General features: G+C 38.3%; 1 protein-coding gene across 1 annotated transcript in view; it reads right to left on the bottom strand.

The window, feature by feature from the left end:
• The window catches only part of COL6A6 (collagen type VI alpha 6 chain), a 130,049-nt gene extending 120,681 nt beyond the window's left edge, over nucleotides 1-9,368 (bottom strand). Inside the window, exons 1-5 of the mRNA XM_047768382.1 lie at nucleotides 9,290-9,368; nucleotides 6,139-6,726; nucleotides 3,700-4,320; nucleotides 2,053-2,613; nucleotides 511-1,068 (exon numbers count right to left, since the gene is read on the bottom strand). Coding sequence (XP_047624338.1) covers nucleotides 511-1,068; nucleotides 2,053-2,613; nucleotides 3,700-4,320; nucleotides 6,139-6,726; nucleotides 9,290-9,356 — 2,395 coding nt within the window. The 5' untranslated portion in view covers nucleotides 9,357-9,368. The remainder of the gene's footprint in view (nucleotides 1-510; nucleotides 1,069-2,052; nucleotides 2,614-3,699; nucleotides 4,321-6,138; nucleotides 6,727-9,289) is intronic.
• Nucleotides 9,369-16,866: the final 7,498 nt, after the last annotated feature.

Raw genomic sequence — 16,866 nt, forward strand, 5'->3', positions numbered from 1 at the left:
ATGAGGCTGGGCCCAGGCCCCAAGGGGGAGCTGACTCTGTGATGTAACTCATGCTCCAGTGCTCCCTAAGCAATCAGGCTGAGGCTGGACTCCACCTGAGATCACCTCCTTACTTGACTTCTACTCCTGCTGTCCTTACTCCTCTTCTGAAAATATCTCCATGATAAATCACCTCCACAAGAATCCCCAACTCAACTTCTGTTTCTAGGGGACCAGACCTAAAACCTGGTCAGATACCATTTTTTCTAAAACAGAGGATGCATCACCCCAGTGCTTTATCTACAAATGGGAGTGAATCTAGATGGATCAGAATTGTTCCTTACCATCTAATTTCACAGTTCTTTTGAAACTGCATTTTTACATGCAGGCAAAAAGCCACTAGGATAAACATTTCAATTAAACAAATAGCTTACAGTGTTCAAATAGTAACCTGTTTAGTTCAAGAAACAATGACTAACATGGATGTATGGTGTTTGGATAACTCCCCCTAGTGGATATGCTCATGCCTACCTTCACGGGGGCTGCAGATCCCAAAAACAAGATCATCTTCAATGTGCTGCAGAATGTCAAAATTTTCAACATAAAAAACCATCTCAGGTCTCCCGCTGATCTCCTCGAGCTGGGTGACATTGGAGCCAAACACCCCCACGGAGTAGATAATGATGCCTTTTTGCCTAAGTTCCGCTGCCGGGCCCTTGACTACGTCCTGAGCTTCACCGTCTGTGATGAGGATGAGGAACTTCCTGACATTGGGCCGGGCCCCCTTGGCAGGGCTGAAGTACTGAGACACGAAGGTCAAGGCACTCCCGGTGCAGGTATTTTGTCCAATGTGAGCCATTCTGTCTATCGCATCTGCAATCTCACTCTGGGACATGTATCTATCAAGCTGAAACTCTTCCTTATTGTCACCACTGAATTGGACTACGCCAACCTGCACCCGATCTGGTCCAATCTTAGATTTGCTCACCAGGTTTTTCATAAATGTCTTCATTTTGATGAAGTTTTCAAGTCCTATACTGCCAGAACTGTCCACCAGAAACATGATGTCAGCCTTCATCTCTTTGCAGGCTGCATGGGAGAGAGGAGATTTTTATTCAAGTTGGCTTCATGTAAAAAGAGTAAGAGTCAACAGGAAGATCCAAAACACAAATAATTTTAAAGTTAAATGTGTTCTTGGTAAGGGTTGTTAGCATATAAATAAAGCATTGAAGACAATTACTTTGTAATTTGCTTTAGTATATAACTAAGGGTTTCTCAAGCTCAGCACTATTAACATTTGGGGCTGGAAAGTTTTTATTGTGGAAGGCAATCCATGCACTGTAGAATACTGTAGGATGTTTAACAGCACCTTTTCCATCTATTAGATGCCAGGAGCACTTCTCTAATTGTGACCACCAAAATTGGCAACTATTCCCTGAAGGGGCAAAATCACCCCTCACAGAAAACTACTGATCCAGCTCTAGATGATTTCATACAAGTTTAATTAGAAAGCAATTTAAATAAACCTGAAATACTCCTTAAAATCAGAAAGCATTTGATCATATCACAATGCAGTGTCTAATCATAGATCTATCCCTGCAGCAATTTATAGGAAGAAGTTAATTCATACTTATTAGGAGCTAGTTAATACAAATGCTTTCAAATGTCATTCTTATGCTTCATATAATAATTAGAGCAGCACCATTATGGGCCCTTTGTTTTGATCTAGAGAATAAACAGCTTCACAGGTCAACACATCTCAACTTGGACATTTATGCTATTTCTTCACATCTGCAGTGTCAAAAAGGAAGCAGATACAAACTTATATATAGAATGGATAAACGACGAGGTCCTACTGTATAGCACAGGGAATTATATTCAATGTCCTGTGATTAAACCATCATGGAAAAGAATATCAAAAATAATATATGTATATATAACTGAATAAATATAACTGAATCACTTTGCTGTATGGCAGAAATGAACACAACTATATTTAAAAAATTTTTTTAAATACTGCAGAAAGGCAATTTGGGAGATGAAGTCCAAAGGCAAGGCCATCACTTCCCTTACCTTCTTCAGCACAGATTTCTTGAACAACCTGGTTTTTTATATCTTTCAAGGCATCAAAGTCATGCACGTAGTACACCCGCTTCTCTTCGCCTGTGATTTCACGCAGCTGTGTTTGGTTGGCCTCCTTGACCCCAATGGCATAGATATGGACCAGCTCCTCTCTTAGCCTGTTTGCTGGCCCCACGATGCTGTCCTGGGACACACCATTGGTCAGGACCACCAGGTGGTATGGGACTCTGTTTCCCCGCTGCTGCTTCGCTTTCTGCAGCAGCCCCAGGGTGAAGTTCAGGGCTGCACCTGTGTTTGTGTTGCCGCCCATCTGCCTGATATTCTCAATGGCCTTTCCCACATCGTGCTTGTTTGTGTACTTATTGATCTCAAATTCCAAGTCCCAGCGGTCGGCATACTGGACAGCCCCGACCCGCACTTTCTGGGGAGCGATGTTGAACATTCCTACAACATCTGACAGGAAGGTCTTCATTTCCTGGAAGTCTGTGGCCTGGGTGCTCCCAGAGCCATCGATGAGCAGGTAGATGTCGGCTTCTTCAGTGTCCACACAACCTAAAATGCAACCCCAAAATTGAGTGTGGCATTAGGGCACATGTGCTGGAGAAAGGAGCAGATGGGAAGAGGGGTAAATTTGACCTCATGAGACAGAAAATTGGGAAACAGCTTCTAGGCCTGTGCTGCTGGTTTGCCTTAGGGGAATCTTAGCAGTGGGCCAAAATAATTGTTTCTGACATTTTAAGAAGATTTGTGTTATTCTCTGCCAAGATTCAGGCTCAATCTGGATATAGCAAAAGATTAGAAAAAAACTTGAAGATGATTTTCACAAGTGACTTATCAGTGCATAACTGCTGGCAAAAGGTCAATTGGTGTGTTGAGAACTAGAGAAGGTATTTAATGACTTGGTGGACACAGGAGCTCTCTTGAAATCTTGATCAAATTATTTATTCCTCATCCACTCCTAGTCAATTGACACAACTAAGGGTATTGTCAGTGGCCTTACTTCTGTAGGGCAATGACACCTTTATGTCAATATGCTATAAATATTTGTTGAAGGATGCATGTATATGTATATAGCACACACATAAAATATTAATATGGCGTTCATGTGTATATATGAAACATACAAAATACATTGTGCTCTTTCTCTCTAGCTAAACTCACAGATACTAGAATAGTATTTTCCAATAAACTACCTTGTCTTCAATCCAAATCATGCTTCCTGTTTTTTCTCTATTGGAATTTGAGGCTGAGGGAAGAAGAGGAGGGAGAAAAAAAGTACACAAAGAAAAAATAAACAAAGGAAAGAACAGGGAAATATGTGGCAAAGGCGAGAAACAAAAAAGTGCAGGGGGATAAAGAATAAAGGAAGGTATTCTGGGGTGTTAGGAAGTAATAAGGAATCCAAATAAAGCTGCACAAGAGAAAAAAAAGGGGAAATCCTTCCCCACCTTGATAGCTTTTATTCTCCCCCAATTTACACTTCATATTATCAAGATAAAGTAAAAAGCCAGGAAATCACTTTCGTTCCCTACATCATACCTGCCAAACCCTTTTGTAGATAGAACATGCAGAAGCCAAAAAAAAAAAAAAAAAAAGGAAAAGAATGGGAATAATCCTTCTCTCAGCAAAGGGCTTTACCAGATTTGAGGGTTTCAGTCCGTTCAGATAGGACAGAGACAGTATGAGTTATCTGTTTTCTCAGCTTCTTCAGAAACGTCTTGTTGTGGGCAGCCAGGTCAGAGAAGCTTTTCAGTTTGGAGATGTACTGCTCGGCAGGGTGAGAGGCGATCTTCTCCAGCTGGGTGTCGCTGGCCCCCTCCATGCCCAGGGTGAAGACGGTCACCCCTTGGCGCCGGAGGTTCACGGCAGCCTTGGTCACGTTGTCCGCTGATGGGCTGTGGGTCACCAGCACAGCAATCTGAGGCACCCCCTGATTCTTCCGACTGCCATTCTGTGCAGTGAAGACATCCTTCCTGATCTTTCTCAAGGCAGCTCCGGTGTAGACCTTCCCAGTCCGGGGAGAGAGGCTCTGGATGTGCTGGAGAATCTCCGACTTGTTTATGCCCCTGCTCAGCGGGTTAAGCACCTTTGTCTCATTGCTATAGGCCACGAGGCTGACCCTCATGCAGTTTTCCTTGATGTCCAGAGCAGACACACTTTCTTCCAGGAATTCTTTAAGATAGTCAAAATCCTCCCAGCTGCCGTTGATGGATACATCCAACAGGAACACAACATCAGCCACAGAAGAACCTTTGCAAACTGTGGGCAAGGAATAAACAGGCACAGTTTTAGTTGGAGGCTCAGCATTAGAAGGCATGGAGAACTCTACCTTAGTTTGGTTATGCATGTCAAGAAGGAAGGAAGTGTGCAAAATGATTATGAATCTGAGATCAGAGGGTCCTGGGTTCCAAGATTGGAGCTAGCTAATCTCCCAGCTTCAATTTCCACCTCTATAAAATAAAGATAACAAGAATATTAATCTCACATATGAATGAATAAAGAAGATGTGGTATATATAATATTACTCAGCCATAAAAAAGAATGAAATCATGCCACACGAATGGACCTTGAGATGATCATACTAAGTGAAGTAAGTCAGATAGATAAAGAAAAATAGCGTGTGACATCACTTATATGTGGAATCTAATATATGATACAAATGAACTTATTTACAAAACAGAAAGAGATATAGAAAACAAAGGAATGGTTACCAAAGGGGAAGGGGGGGTGGGAGAGGGATAAATTAGAAAGTTGGGATTAACATATACACACTACTATATATAAACTAGACAACCAACAAGGACATACTGTGTAGCATAGGGAACTCTACTCAATATCTTGTAACCTATAAGGGAAGAGAATCTGTATATGTATAACATATATAGCTATATGTATATATAGTTATACATATATATGTATATATAACTGAATCGCTGTGCTATACACCTAAAACGAACATGATATTGGAAATCAACTATGCTTCAATAAAAAAATTTTAAAAATTAAAAAAATTTAAAAACCAATGGGAAAATATTGTTCAAAATATTGACCTCATAGAGTTCTTATGGGGATTAAATAAAATCATGAGCTTAGCATGGGGCCTGGCACATGAAAATCACTCAATGAACAGAAGCTACTATACTGTATTAAAAATAACTATTAATATCAGTAGTTATAGCACAAACATGCTTAAGCAATTGATGTTCCAAAATTTTATTGGGGAAAGATGCTGGTAATAAGTTTAATATTTTCATAGATCACTACAAGAAAAGCTTTCTCAATCAAGAGACAATTATATATGTCATCACATCCAAACCGACTTAATCAGACATAATGTGAGTTTCCTACATCATTTATTTGGACTTGTATACTTAGAGCAAATTTTTTTTACTAGCCCTCCCCTGTCCCTCTCTTTATGTTCATAAACTCTTGGCCATTCTTGATAATAGAATAGTAGAAGGGGACAGACCAGAGCAGCATGTTGGTGTTGAGCAGAACAAGGAGAAGCTAATTTAGAACAGAGCTGCAGCAAGGGGTAGCACGGGGCTGAAACAACAGGACAGACTCTGATGCCAGACTGCAGCTGGGCCCTTGGCAGGTCACATCACCTCTAAGAGTGCCTGCATGTTCCTATCTGAGGAACAGGGGGCTTGGACTCCTGGAAGTGGTTTTGAGCTCTAACATTCTGTATGATGTTATATGGCTTCAGGAGTCAAGTATTTCTTTAGGAGCAAATTGACTTTCAAATGAACCAGGAATAAAGCTACATAGTAAGTGAAGTCCAGGGAGAAAGCTCAGATAGCTAGGTGGCAGGGAGTAGGTGTTCATGAGTTTTAAGAAGCCTGTGAATGACGGGCAATACCATAAGTGAAACTTGAAAAACCAGGGCTTACCAAGTTCAATGAATTTACAACGGCCACAATCACTGGCCATTCTATATTCAGCCGTTCTACATTTAACATCTGAAAATGCAGCCCAGCTTTTGGGGAAAGAAATGCTCACAAAGTCTTAAATCTTTTCTCATGTTGATCTTCAAAAGCATCTTATCATCATCCTTACACCTGCTGCTAAACCCACCTTCCACAAGAATGTCATTGACTGTTCCATCCTTGTACTGAGCCACATCCTTGAGGATCTGTGTCATGTTTTGGGAGAAGGCGCTGAGGTCTCTGACTGTTCGGAGGTTGTAGCGGAACTGGCCTGTGGCCATGGCCTTCAGGGTCTCCTCAGACACCCTCTGCATCCCCACAGAGATGATCCTCACTCCATCTTTGCGCAGGGCCTCAGCAGCCTCTTCCACGGCATCCTCGGACTCAGCCGAAGCCATGACCACCAGGATGGGGGGAAACTGTTTCCTGTCCCTCCTACTGGAGAAGTAGGTCCTGTGTACCTCCTGGAGTGCATTTCCAATGCGCAGGGAGCCACCCAGGAACCCAAAGTTCTTCTTGAGGTGGTTCAGCATGGGGCCTTTGCTCTTGAAGGTGCTGAGTTGGAATTCATTATGGAGCCCATCGCTGTACTGGGCCAAGCCCACGCGGTACTTGTCGGCTTCTATGGGGAGGCTGCTGATCATCTTGTTGATGAACATCTTCACCCATGGGAAGGATTTAATTCCCAGATGGTCGGAGCTGTCCACCAGAAACACCACATCGGCATACTCAGGGCCTGCAAACCCAGAGAAAAACATAGAAATAAAGCAAACTTCAAAAATTTACTACCAAGTTTAATGTCAACTACATGGGAAAGAAATTTACTTTCCTCCATTACCTGTATTTGTATTTCCTTTCCAAGGAACTGAAAGTAATACGCATTCTCTTAAGAAAAATAAATGTCTGTTTCTTGGGCTGATTCTTTTATATGCTCTCTCATTTGAACTGATCACAAAATTAAGCATCACTTTGCAAGGAATTAATTACAAATAGGTAAACATAGTGAGGTAAAAAAATTCTTCAATTTTTATACTTTTAGTGGACAATTTCCTCTTGTGTCTTTTTTTCTTTCATAATTTGACCTTAATTTCTATCAACAGGATAAAAATTTTCATCAAAAAATAAAATCAAATTTGTTTGGAAATTTCTGAAAAATAGCCTTTCATTGTGATTTCCATTTAAGCAATGCAACAAATGATCTGATTAACTTATAAACATATTAGTTTTGTATTCCAAAATGTCAAATTGATGAAGTTTAAAAGAAACCTCTAAAATCAGAAATATGAAATTGTCTTAATTTATTTTAAAGTTATTGGCAATATTTTTTGATGAGTCATGAGTGAGCATTATAATTGGTAAATTTATTCTCACATATGTAAAATGTGATAGGAACTAGTATACTTTAGGTCGGGAAAGAAATTATAGGTTTAGTTTCTATTATGAATATAATTTTTATATAGGAATACAATACTTTGCTGAATTTTAAGGCTTTGTTCAATACCAGCTTTGATGCTAGGTATGTAGAATCATATTTTCATGTGACAGAGAATTGGGTTCAAGCACAAAATGTCATTCGCTGGTGGTCAGTCTGCTGGTTTGAATTCAGAACTCTCACCACTATACTGTAAGATCCATTTCTTGTCCAGGAAAGAGAGGGAAATATCTGTGTATGTTTGGATGGTGTATGTTTAAGAAAATACAGTGTCATTGAACAAGTAATGGGAGCCCTGTCTTTGTTATTAGCTAATCATTCTAGCACTCTCAAGCCATTCAATATACTTAGGCCTGTTTTCTCACCTTTAAAATGAATAGAAAATATCCAAGGTCCCTCCTAACTCTCAGATTCTGATGCTCTAAAAGAGTTACTAGATAAATTCTAATCAAATTAAAAGAATTTTTCCTGTCTGCAACTGCTAAGAAACCAGCTTTAGCACCCCTGCTTGTTATTTAATTCTTTTTGGAGCAGTCTGATTAAGGCAAAGTGAATTAAAACTATTTTTTTTCTTCTAAACTACCTGATTTCAACTATTTTGGGATTCCTTTGATGATCATATAGCCAGCAGAATCTCAGGGGAAAACTTAATTGAGGGCCAACCAACATCTTCCTCCAAGAGAATTTTGGAACCCATCTGAGGACTGCAGGGTGAGCCCTGCCTGCCAGGTCTGACTGTGACCAAAAGTGACCTTTCCTTTCATGGACAGATCCCCAAACCTTGTGGGCAGAAAAGAACTGAAGCACTGCACATGAGGCAGATTTCAGTTCTAATCAGGCCCATCACTGTATCTGAACCATGGAGCAAATAGGGAAAGAACATTGTCTTTTAAAAAGCTTAACATCAGGCCCACTGAGGCAACAAAGGAAAATGTTTGCAGGGCAAAGTCTAATGCATCCCTTTAGAAAACTTGCTTCCAATGTCAGAGTCCTTGAGAAAACTGGAAAAGCCAGTCTAGGTGGCCCTGGACAAGAAGTGACCAGTTATAAGAATGGATTATGTGGGAGTTCCTGTTGTGGTGCAGCAGAAATGAATCCGACTAGTATCTGTGAGAATGCATGTTCAATTCCTGGTCTTGCTCAGTGGGTTAAGGATCCAGGGTTGCCATGAGCTGTGGTGTAGTTGGCAGACGAGGCTCAAATCTGGCATTGTTGTGGCTGTGGCATAGGCCAGCAACTGTAGCTCCGATTTGACCCCTAGCCTGAGAACTTCCATATGCTGCAGTTGCATCCTTAAAAAGCAAAAAAAAAAAAAAAAAAAAAGGGATTATGTAAGAAGTGGCAGAGGCCTTGAAGGTGAGGCCAGTTTTTTGCCTTCAAGTGGATTGGACATGGATTGCTGACAGACAGTGGATGGCTCTTGAGCTCTCTTCAGGGTAAAAGCACTTTCTTTACAATAAGCAGACAAACAGTTTAAATTGGAGCAAAATCCTGATGCTTAACCAAGACAATGTTTTGGCACAAACAAATTAGGAAGAGACATTTCAAATTTTCCAGGTCTGAACCTAATATTAAGAGAGAATTTTCATGCAACCTCCCAGAAGACCTAGGAAGAGTTGAAACTGAGGACAAGAAAACAAATCTCATAATTTCCTATTGTTAACAGGGAATAAGATCCAGAAACAAATGATCTTCAAAGGAACATGGGGTGACAGCAAAAGAGTGAGTGGTCACTCCCACCCTGACCATCATCAAAATCAAAACAGCAAAACAAAGCTCTTAACTATTAAGCAAGTCAAACTCATATATTATATATTTCCCATAATGAAAACAGAGGAAAAGAATTCTTTTCAGTTTTTTTTCTTACCAGGATGTTGGTTGACAGAAACATGGGCACAAATTATCATGAGGAAAAAAACCAGCAGCATTTTCATATTATAACCTGAAAAATCAACAACTTGAAATCTGAAAAGGCAAAAATATAAACATCTAAAATTATTATTATTGGAATAATATTATTTGGGAAATTAAGATTCATACACACAAGAGCACACACAATTATATAATGAACTGGGTATAACTGGAGACAAGGAATTTCTGAGGTTCCGCAACCTTTTGATCTGTGCCCTAGAGAAAAACGAACCACCGACATTTACAGATTTATAAAAGCTTCTCCTGGCCCCCAGACCCTCTAAAAACATGAGATTTTGGATTGTCAGTAGAAGCAGCCAGATGCATTCTAGTGCCACCTAATATTGCTGTGTTCCTATGAATCATTTTCCCTGTACCCTAGTGTCACCTTCTGTCCACTTATTGCCAAGACAATTCAGAGTTCACATTTGGGACACGGTCTAAGATGTGATTTTTAATTTCTCTGTCATGAACACATAGGCGTGTTTCCTCTTTGAGTAGTAGTTCTAGGTATTGGTCAAGGTTCTCTTTTCTCTTTTTCCTACTTTAATTAGAAAGGTAACCATGTCTCCCCTTATTCTCAAATTTGAGAGAAGACATAAAAAAATTAGTGACCCTCCATATTCCATTGATACTTTGCTCCTCAGAATGATGGATTTTTGCCATTTTGGTTCCAACTATCTAGAATCACATGACGCAAGGGTTTTCTGATTCTAGTTTGGCTTAAAGTATTTCCAGCAATCTTGAATGATTTGTTTTATGGGATAAAATAGGATATTAAAGATATTGACAATAAATATTTTAATTAAGCATAAATATTTTAATAAATTATTTTAATTAATCGTTCATCTATTGAACAAAAAAATGAATTGGTCTGTGTTAATAAACTAGTATTTCTTGTTTCTTGCTTAATTCTTACTGAAATGTGTATTTGATACATATGGCTAACTCACTCCTTGTCAGAGAGGCTCTTATTGTGCAATATTTCACCCTTTCAGAAAAAGGAACTTTGCCATGAAAAGTTCCATCCCCATTTCCTCACCTACTCCATCGTCTCTCTGACATTCTGGAATTTTGGACTCTGTTCTGTTCCTTCAGAGGAAGCCTAGATGATATCAGCTTTTCAGGCTGGAAGTCAATTTATCCATCCCATTTCAGAGAAAATCAGTAAACTGGAAGGGGCTCTTAAGAGGTTGTTTTCAGTCCAACCTTTTATTTTGGAAGAACTTTATTTCCAAAGTGGATTGTCCAAAGTGAAAACCAAGTCTTCCTCTCTGTACAGATTTATAAAAATAATAAATTCTACCATTTGGGGAGCCCTGACTGTGTGCCATGCCCTGTACAACAGCTTTACACTTGTTCTCATGTTTGATGTCAAACAGCAAACCTAGAAGCAAGTCATATTACTGTTCCTGTTTTGCAGATAAAGAAACAGGTTCATGAAGGGGCATGTGACTCAAGGTCACATGGATAAAATGGGCCACAGTTAAGACTAGAGCCTGCATCTGTCTGACTCTAAAATCTGGACTGTAAAATTCGGTTCCTCTGAATCCCAAGTTACCTGGTTCTCTGTCTTTTTTCTAAGTATTAGGAGATATTGATACTTGTTTCTGTGTCTTTTTGTTTTTGATTTTCAAAACCAGGGCCTTCTGCTTTATGCTCCTTTTCTGTTTATGTTATGAGCTTTATAAATGAGTGCTGTTTTTAGGAGTTATAAGAGATAAAAGAGTAGAGGCTTCAGGATACTCTGTAGAATAAATGCCAAAGATGGGAAGAAAGTAGTGTGGAATGGACATTAAAACCAGGATAGAAAAGTGAGGATTAGGTAAGGCCACAAAAGTTCCAAAAGTTCCAGATGATGCATGCAGCATCTGGAAATTTCCCCATGCAAGTGGTCAATACTATGGGTACATTTTGGTTACCAAAGGGGTCAGATGGTGGGGGGAATGATGGATTGAGGATTTGGGATTGGCATATGCTAGCTGTGGTATATGGGATGATAGGTCAATGGGGACCTGCTGTATACCACAGGGAACTCTACCCAATATTCTGTAATGGTCTATGTGGGAAAAGAATCTGAAAAAGAATGGATACATTTACATGTATAACTCCATTACTTTGTTGCAGAGCAGAAATTATCCACAACACTGTAAGTCAACTACACTTCAATACAACTTTTTAAAAAAAGTTGAGTTTTTTTGGGGGGAAAGTAAAATAATTTTCTTGCATCCTTTAAATGGAATGCAAAATTTGAAGTGCTGTAAGGCTATACAACGTGGAAGCCCATTGAAAAGGGCTCTTGAAGTGTTGATGTGCCCTGATTTATGTGTGTGACACATATGCTTGGGGAAGCTTGGGTTCATTTTTACCGCATCAAAACATGGATGGGTTGCCTATAATCTGTCTATTGTTCTACTATCAGAGATGGCCAGGATTTGTATACTTAAGTGGGATGGATGGGGTGCTTGGGGTTAATAGAAGCAGACTATTGCCTTTGGAATGGATTAGCAATGAGATCCTGCTGTGTAGTACTGGGAACTATGTCTGGTCACTTATGATGGAGCATGTTAATGTAAGAAAAAAGAATGTATACATGTATGTATAACTGGGTCACCATGCTATACGGTAGAAAATTGACAGAACACTGTAAACAAGCTATAATGGAAAAAAATAAAAATCAATATACAAAAATTTTTTTACATATCCAAATATTTAAAATAAAAATTGCAAATTCTCAAAGACATAAAGGGAGAATGAAGAAGATATGTATTTAACATTAACAACATAAAATTTATTTATTTATTTATTTTTTTATAATTTTTTTTATTTTCCCACTGTACAGCAAGGGGGTCAGGTTATCCTTACATGCATACATTACAATTACATTTTTCCCCCACCCTTTCTTCTGTTGCAACATGAGTATCTAGACAAAGTTCTCAATGCTATTCAGCAGGATCTCCTTGTAAATCTATTCTAAGTTGTGTCTGATAAGCCCAAGCTCCCGATCCCTCCCCCTCCCTCCCCCTCCCTCCCCCTCCCATCAGGCAGCCACAAGTCTCTTCTCCAAGTCCATGATTTTCTTTTCTGAGGAGATGTTCATTTGTGCTGGATATTAGATTCCAAAATCATGGTACATCCCATCTTAATATAACAAATTGATTTCGTCTTCTTATAGACACCCTCTCAAAAGGTACAGATCTCTTTAAAAATCAGAATTTTGTAGTACTGCATTCATTCTGATTCAAGCAAGCAGAGGATAATACATCTTTTTTAGAAGTTCTATGATATAAAAAGGCTTTGAAAAAATCTAGATCTCTTAGCATAATACCCTCAAGGTCCATCCATGTTGTTGCAGACGGCAAGGTTTCATTCCTTCTTATGGCTGAGTTTTATTCCATTGAATATATACATTTTCTTTATCCACCCATCTATGGATGGAATAAGTCACAGAGAAACAAATACTGTCTGAATTCACTTATATGTGGAATCAAAACAATGAAACAAATGAACAAAAACAGAGACAGACTCATAGAGACAGAGAGCAAACTGGTTATTGCCAGAGGGGACCTGGGGGTGTGGGATGGGCAAAATAGGTGAAGGAGATTAACAGGTACAAACTTCCAGCTATAAAATAAATGTCACAGGGATGTACACACACATAGGAAATATAGTCAGTAACATTGTAACAACATTTATGGGATGTATGGTAGCTGATGGATGGTGGTGACAATTTCATAATGTATAAAAATATCAAGTCATTATGTTGTAACCTGAAACTAACACAATATTAAAAATGTATGTTAATAAAAACTCAATTAAACAAAGAAGTAAGTGAAAAAAATCTGGATCTCTGTAAACTTTCTGTTGAGAAAGTAGAGTGTTTCTAATTTAAACTACAGCTGCAAAAGCAACAAAACCACCCAATCCTGGCTTCAAACCCAAATTGTTTAGAACTTGTGCAACACCTCTCTGGAGGCTGTTAAGAACCAGGGGTTTCAGGGCAACCTCTGCCCCTTATGAGCCAGTACATAATCTAGGACATGTCTTTGACAAAATATTAAAAGCCCAGAAGGGATACAAAAAAGACTTCAACAGAATGAAGGTAAATGCCCTTTCTTTCCTTTAAAATGAACATGCAGGAAACACCATTTCTAATTACCAATTTTAGTTTTCTTCAGAAATAAGAACATTGTCAACTTTTGTTTCATAAGAAGCAACACTGAATCTGTGCCACAAAGTTCAAGATAAATGGTTGTTTGCTTATTTAACCCCTGAGCTCTTCGGGATTTCCCTTCCTTCATCCCCAAAGTCAAAAGGGAGAAAGAAAAATATTCACAGTGAGGCTTAAGTTCATGTTGAAATGCTGTGGGAGAAATCCTTGGCACACGACAAGAACAAGTAAACATTGAATCAATGGTGGTGAGCAAATACATGAGCGCTCTGGGGCCAAGCCAGTTTCATAGTTTTACTGTTTGTGTCACACTATGCCCCAAACGCATTTTCTGGAATCACAAAAAGAGGCTGTGTAAGTAAGTGTACTGTATTTGAACAAGGTCATGCAGGAGACCTTGGCACTTTAAAATGCACACTCTCCCCGGTTCAGGGGTGCTTGGCTCAGCAAAAAGGGCATCAGCTATAAAGTCTCATGACCTGGGTTTCACTCAGTTCCTAAACTGTCGCGTGACTTTACATAACACCACCTCACTTCTGTATGGTCCTCATCTGAAGCACAAGGGTTACATTCTCTCTAAATTTTAGCAATTCCACACGTTAAGGGTTCTGTGATCTAACAAATAGTACTAGAAGAAGGGGAAAAAAATGGACAATTAAGCCAAGAGCGCATTGAGATACAGAGCTCACGTTTTGAAACAATCTGATGGAGGTAGCTGCCTCCCCCAGACAACGCCCCCTGCAGGTCCTCCGCCTGAGAAGGAGCCTGTCCTGACTACTTATCTTTTCCAGGAGCCGGAGCCCTCCCAGACCTCATAGCATAAACTTAAGGGAACTAAAATTTCAACAATTCACTGGGAATTAAGTGCCCAATTTAGAAATTGTAAAAATTACAGAATAAATACAAAAGTATTTTAGAGGTACTAAAGTACTAAAACTTAGAAAATTCAATTAATTAAGCAAATTTAAAAAAAGATGAAGAGAGGATAGATTAGGAATTTAGGATTAACATATACATACTACTGTATAAAAACAGATAAGCAACAAGGACCTACTGTATAGCACAGGAAACTGTACTCAATATCTTATAACCCATAAGGAAAAAGAATCTGATAAAAATATATATATGTTTGTATAACTGAATCACTTTGCTGTATACCTGAAACTAACACATTGTAAATCAGCTATACTTCAGTTTAAAAAAGATAAAATTAAGTTTTGAAAACAAAAAACTCAATAGATTGATCAAAAAAAGAGAACAGATACAAACAGGCAACTACATAAATGAAAAAGGAGACATAACTATACATAAGGAAAAGACTTTTAAAAAATTGAAGCGGTAGTTTAAAATATTCACAGGAAGAGAACCTTAGGCCCAGATGGCTTTATTGGAAAGTTCTGCCAAAATTTTAAGAAACAGATCAACTGAATCTTTTATAAATTATTTCAGAGACTAGATAAAGATGAATATTAGCCCTTCATTTACAGGGAGCTAATATAATGTTGATACGCAAACCAGTTAAGGACATGTAAGAGAAAGAAAAATTAAAGGCCCATTTTTCTCATTAATATAAACATAAAAAAATCCTAAATAAAACATTAGCAACTCAACTCCTTCAGTGTACAAAAAAGATAATACACCACTATCAAGTTGGGTTTATCTCAGGTATGCAAGGATATTTTAAAATTAGAAAATATATTTTTCCAGGAGTTCCTGTGGTGGCTCAGGTTAAGAAGCAGGTTAAGAGCCCGACTAGCATCCATGAGCATGTGAGTTCAATCCCTGGCCTTATTCAGTGGGTTAATGGATCCAGCTTTGCCAAGAAATGAGGTGTAGGTCACAGACATGGCACAGATTTGGTGTTGCTGTGGCTGTGGTATAGGCTGACAGCTGCAGTTCTGGTTAGACGCCTAGCCTGGGAATTTCCATATGCTGCACATGTGGCCCCCCACCCCCGAAAAAATTAAGAAAATATATTTTTCCAAAGAGAAAATGCAGATGGCCAACAGGCATCATCAGGGAAATGCAAATCAAAACTACAATGAGATAACACCTCCTACCTGTCAGAAAGTTTATCAAAGAGAACACAAACAATAAATGGTGGCAAGGATGTGGAAAAAGGGTACCCTTATACACTGTCGGTGGGAATAAAAATTGGTGCAGCCATCATGGAAAACAGTATGGAGGTTTCTCAAAAAATGAAAAATAGGACTACCATATGACCCAGCAATTCAAAGAAAACCAAAAACACTAATCTGAAAAGATACTGTTCATAGCAGCATTATTTACAATTGCTAGGATATGAAAGCAATATGTGTCCGTAAATAGATGAATGGATAAAAAAGATGTGGTATACAATAGAATAATACTCAGCCATTAAAAAGAATGAAATTTTGCCATTTGCAGCAACATGAATGGACTTGAGCAAGTATTATGCTAAGTGAAATAAGTCAAAAAGAGAAAGACGAATATTGCATGATATCACTTATTTGTGGAATCTAAAAAATACAACAAACTAGTGAACATAACAAAAAGGAAGCCAACTCACCAATACAGAGAAAAAACTAGTGGTTACCATTATGTATGTGGGGGGCAATATATGGGTAGGGGAGTTGAAAGTACAAATTATTGGATGCAGGATAGGCTCAAGGATGCCTTGTACAACACAGGGAATATATGCAATTTTTGTAATAATGGCTATTGGAAATAAACCATTAACAATTTTATAAAAATTTAAAAAATAAACAATACTGTATTGATGAAAAATGAAAAAATAACTAAATGAATATGATTTTAAAAATTAGAGAATACTAGCCAAATCAAGAGACTAAAGGATATAAACTATAAATATGAAAGCAAAACCATCCCATCAATTTGTAATTTTAAAAAAATGTAGCAAAGTAGGAGTAGAAGGAAACTTAACTTAATAACGGATATATTTTTAAAAATTTGCAGTATATACCATCTGAATGGGAAAATATGAAGTATTTTAAAGTATTTTCTTTAAAACTAAGAACCATAAAGTTGGCTCCTCTTTCACCCCAAGGTTCTGGCAAAATTAAAGCCACAAGGTTTTAAAAGAGAGTAAGAACAAATATAACTGTCATTGTTTACAAGTGACATGACTGTCTACATCTATAGACAAATTATTGAAAATAACCAGTATTCAAGATGTCTTCATAAAGCATCAAGATAAAGAGTCAATCGCATTTCCATGTATAGGCAACAAGCAACTAGAAAATATAACAATTTTTTAGAAGAGTCAAAGTAACATAGCATCAATATATCAAATACCAAAAAGTAAACACTAAAATCTGTAAAAGAATGATAGCATAGTTCATAAAACTTTACTAAAAGAATGA

Source organism: Phacochoerus africanus, chromosome 1 (genome assembly GCF_016906955.1).
Source record: "Phacochoerus africanus isolate WHEZ1 chromosome 1, ROS_Pafr_v1, whole genome shotgun sequence".
Lineage (NCBI taxonomy): Eukaryota > Metazoa > Chordata > Mammalia > Artiodactyla > Suidae > Phacochoerus > Phacochoerus africanus.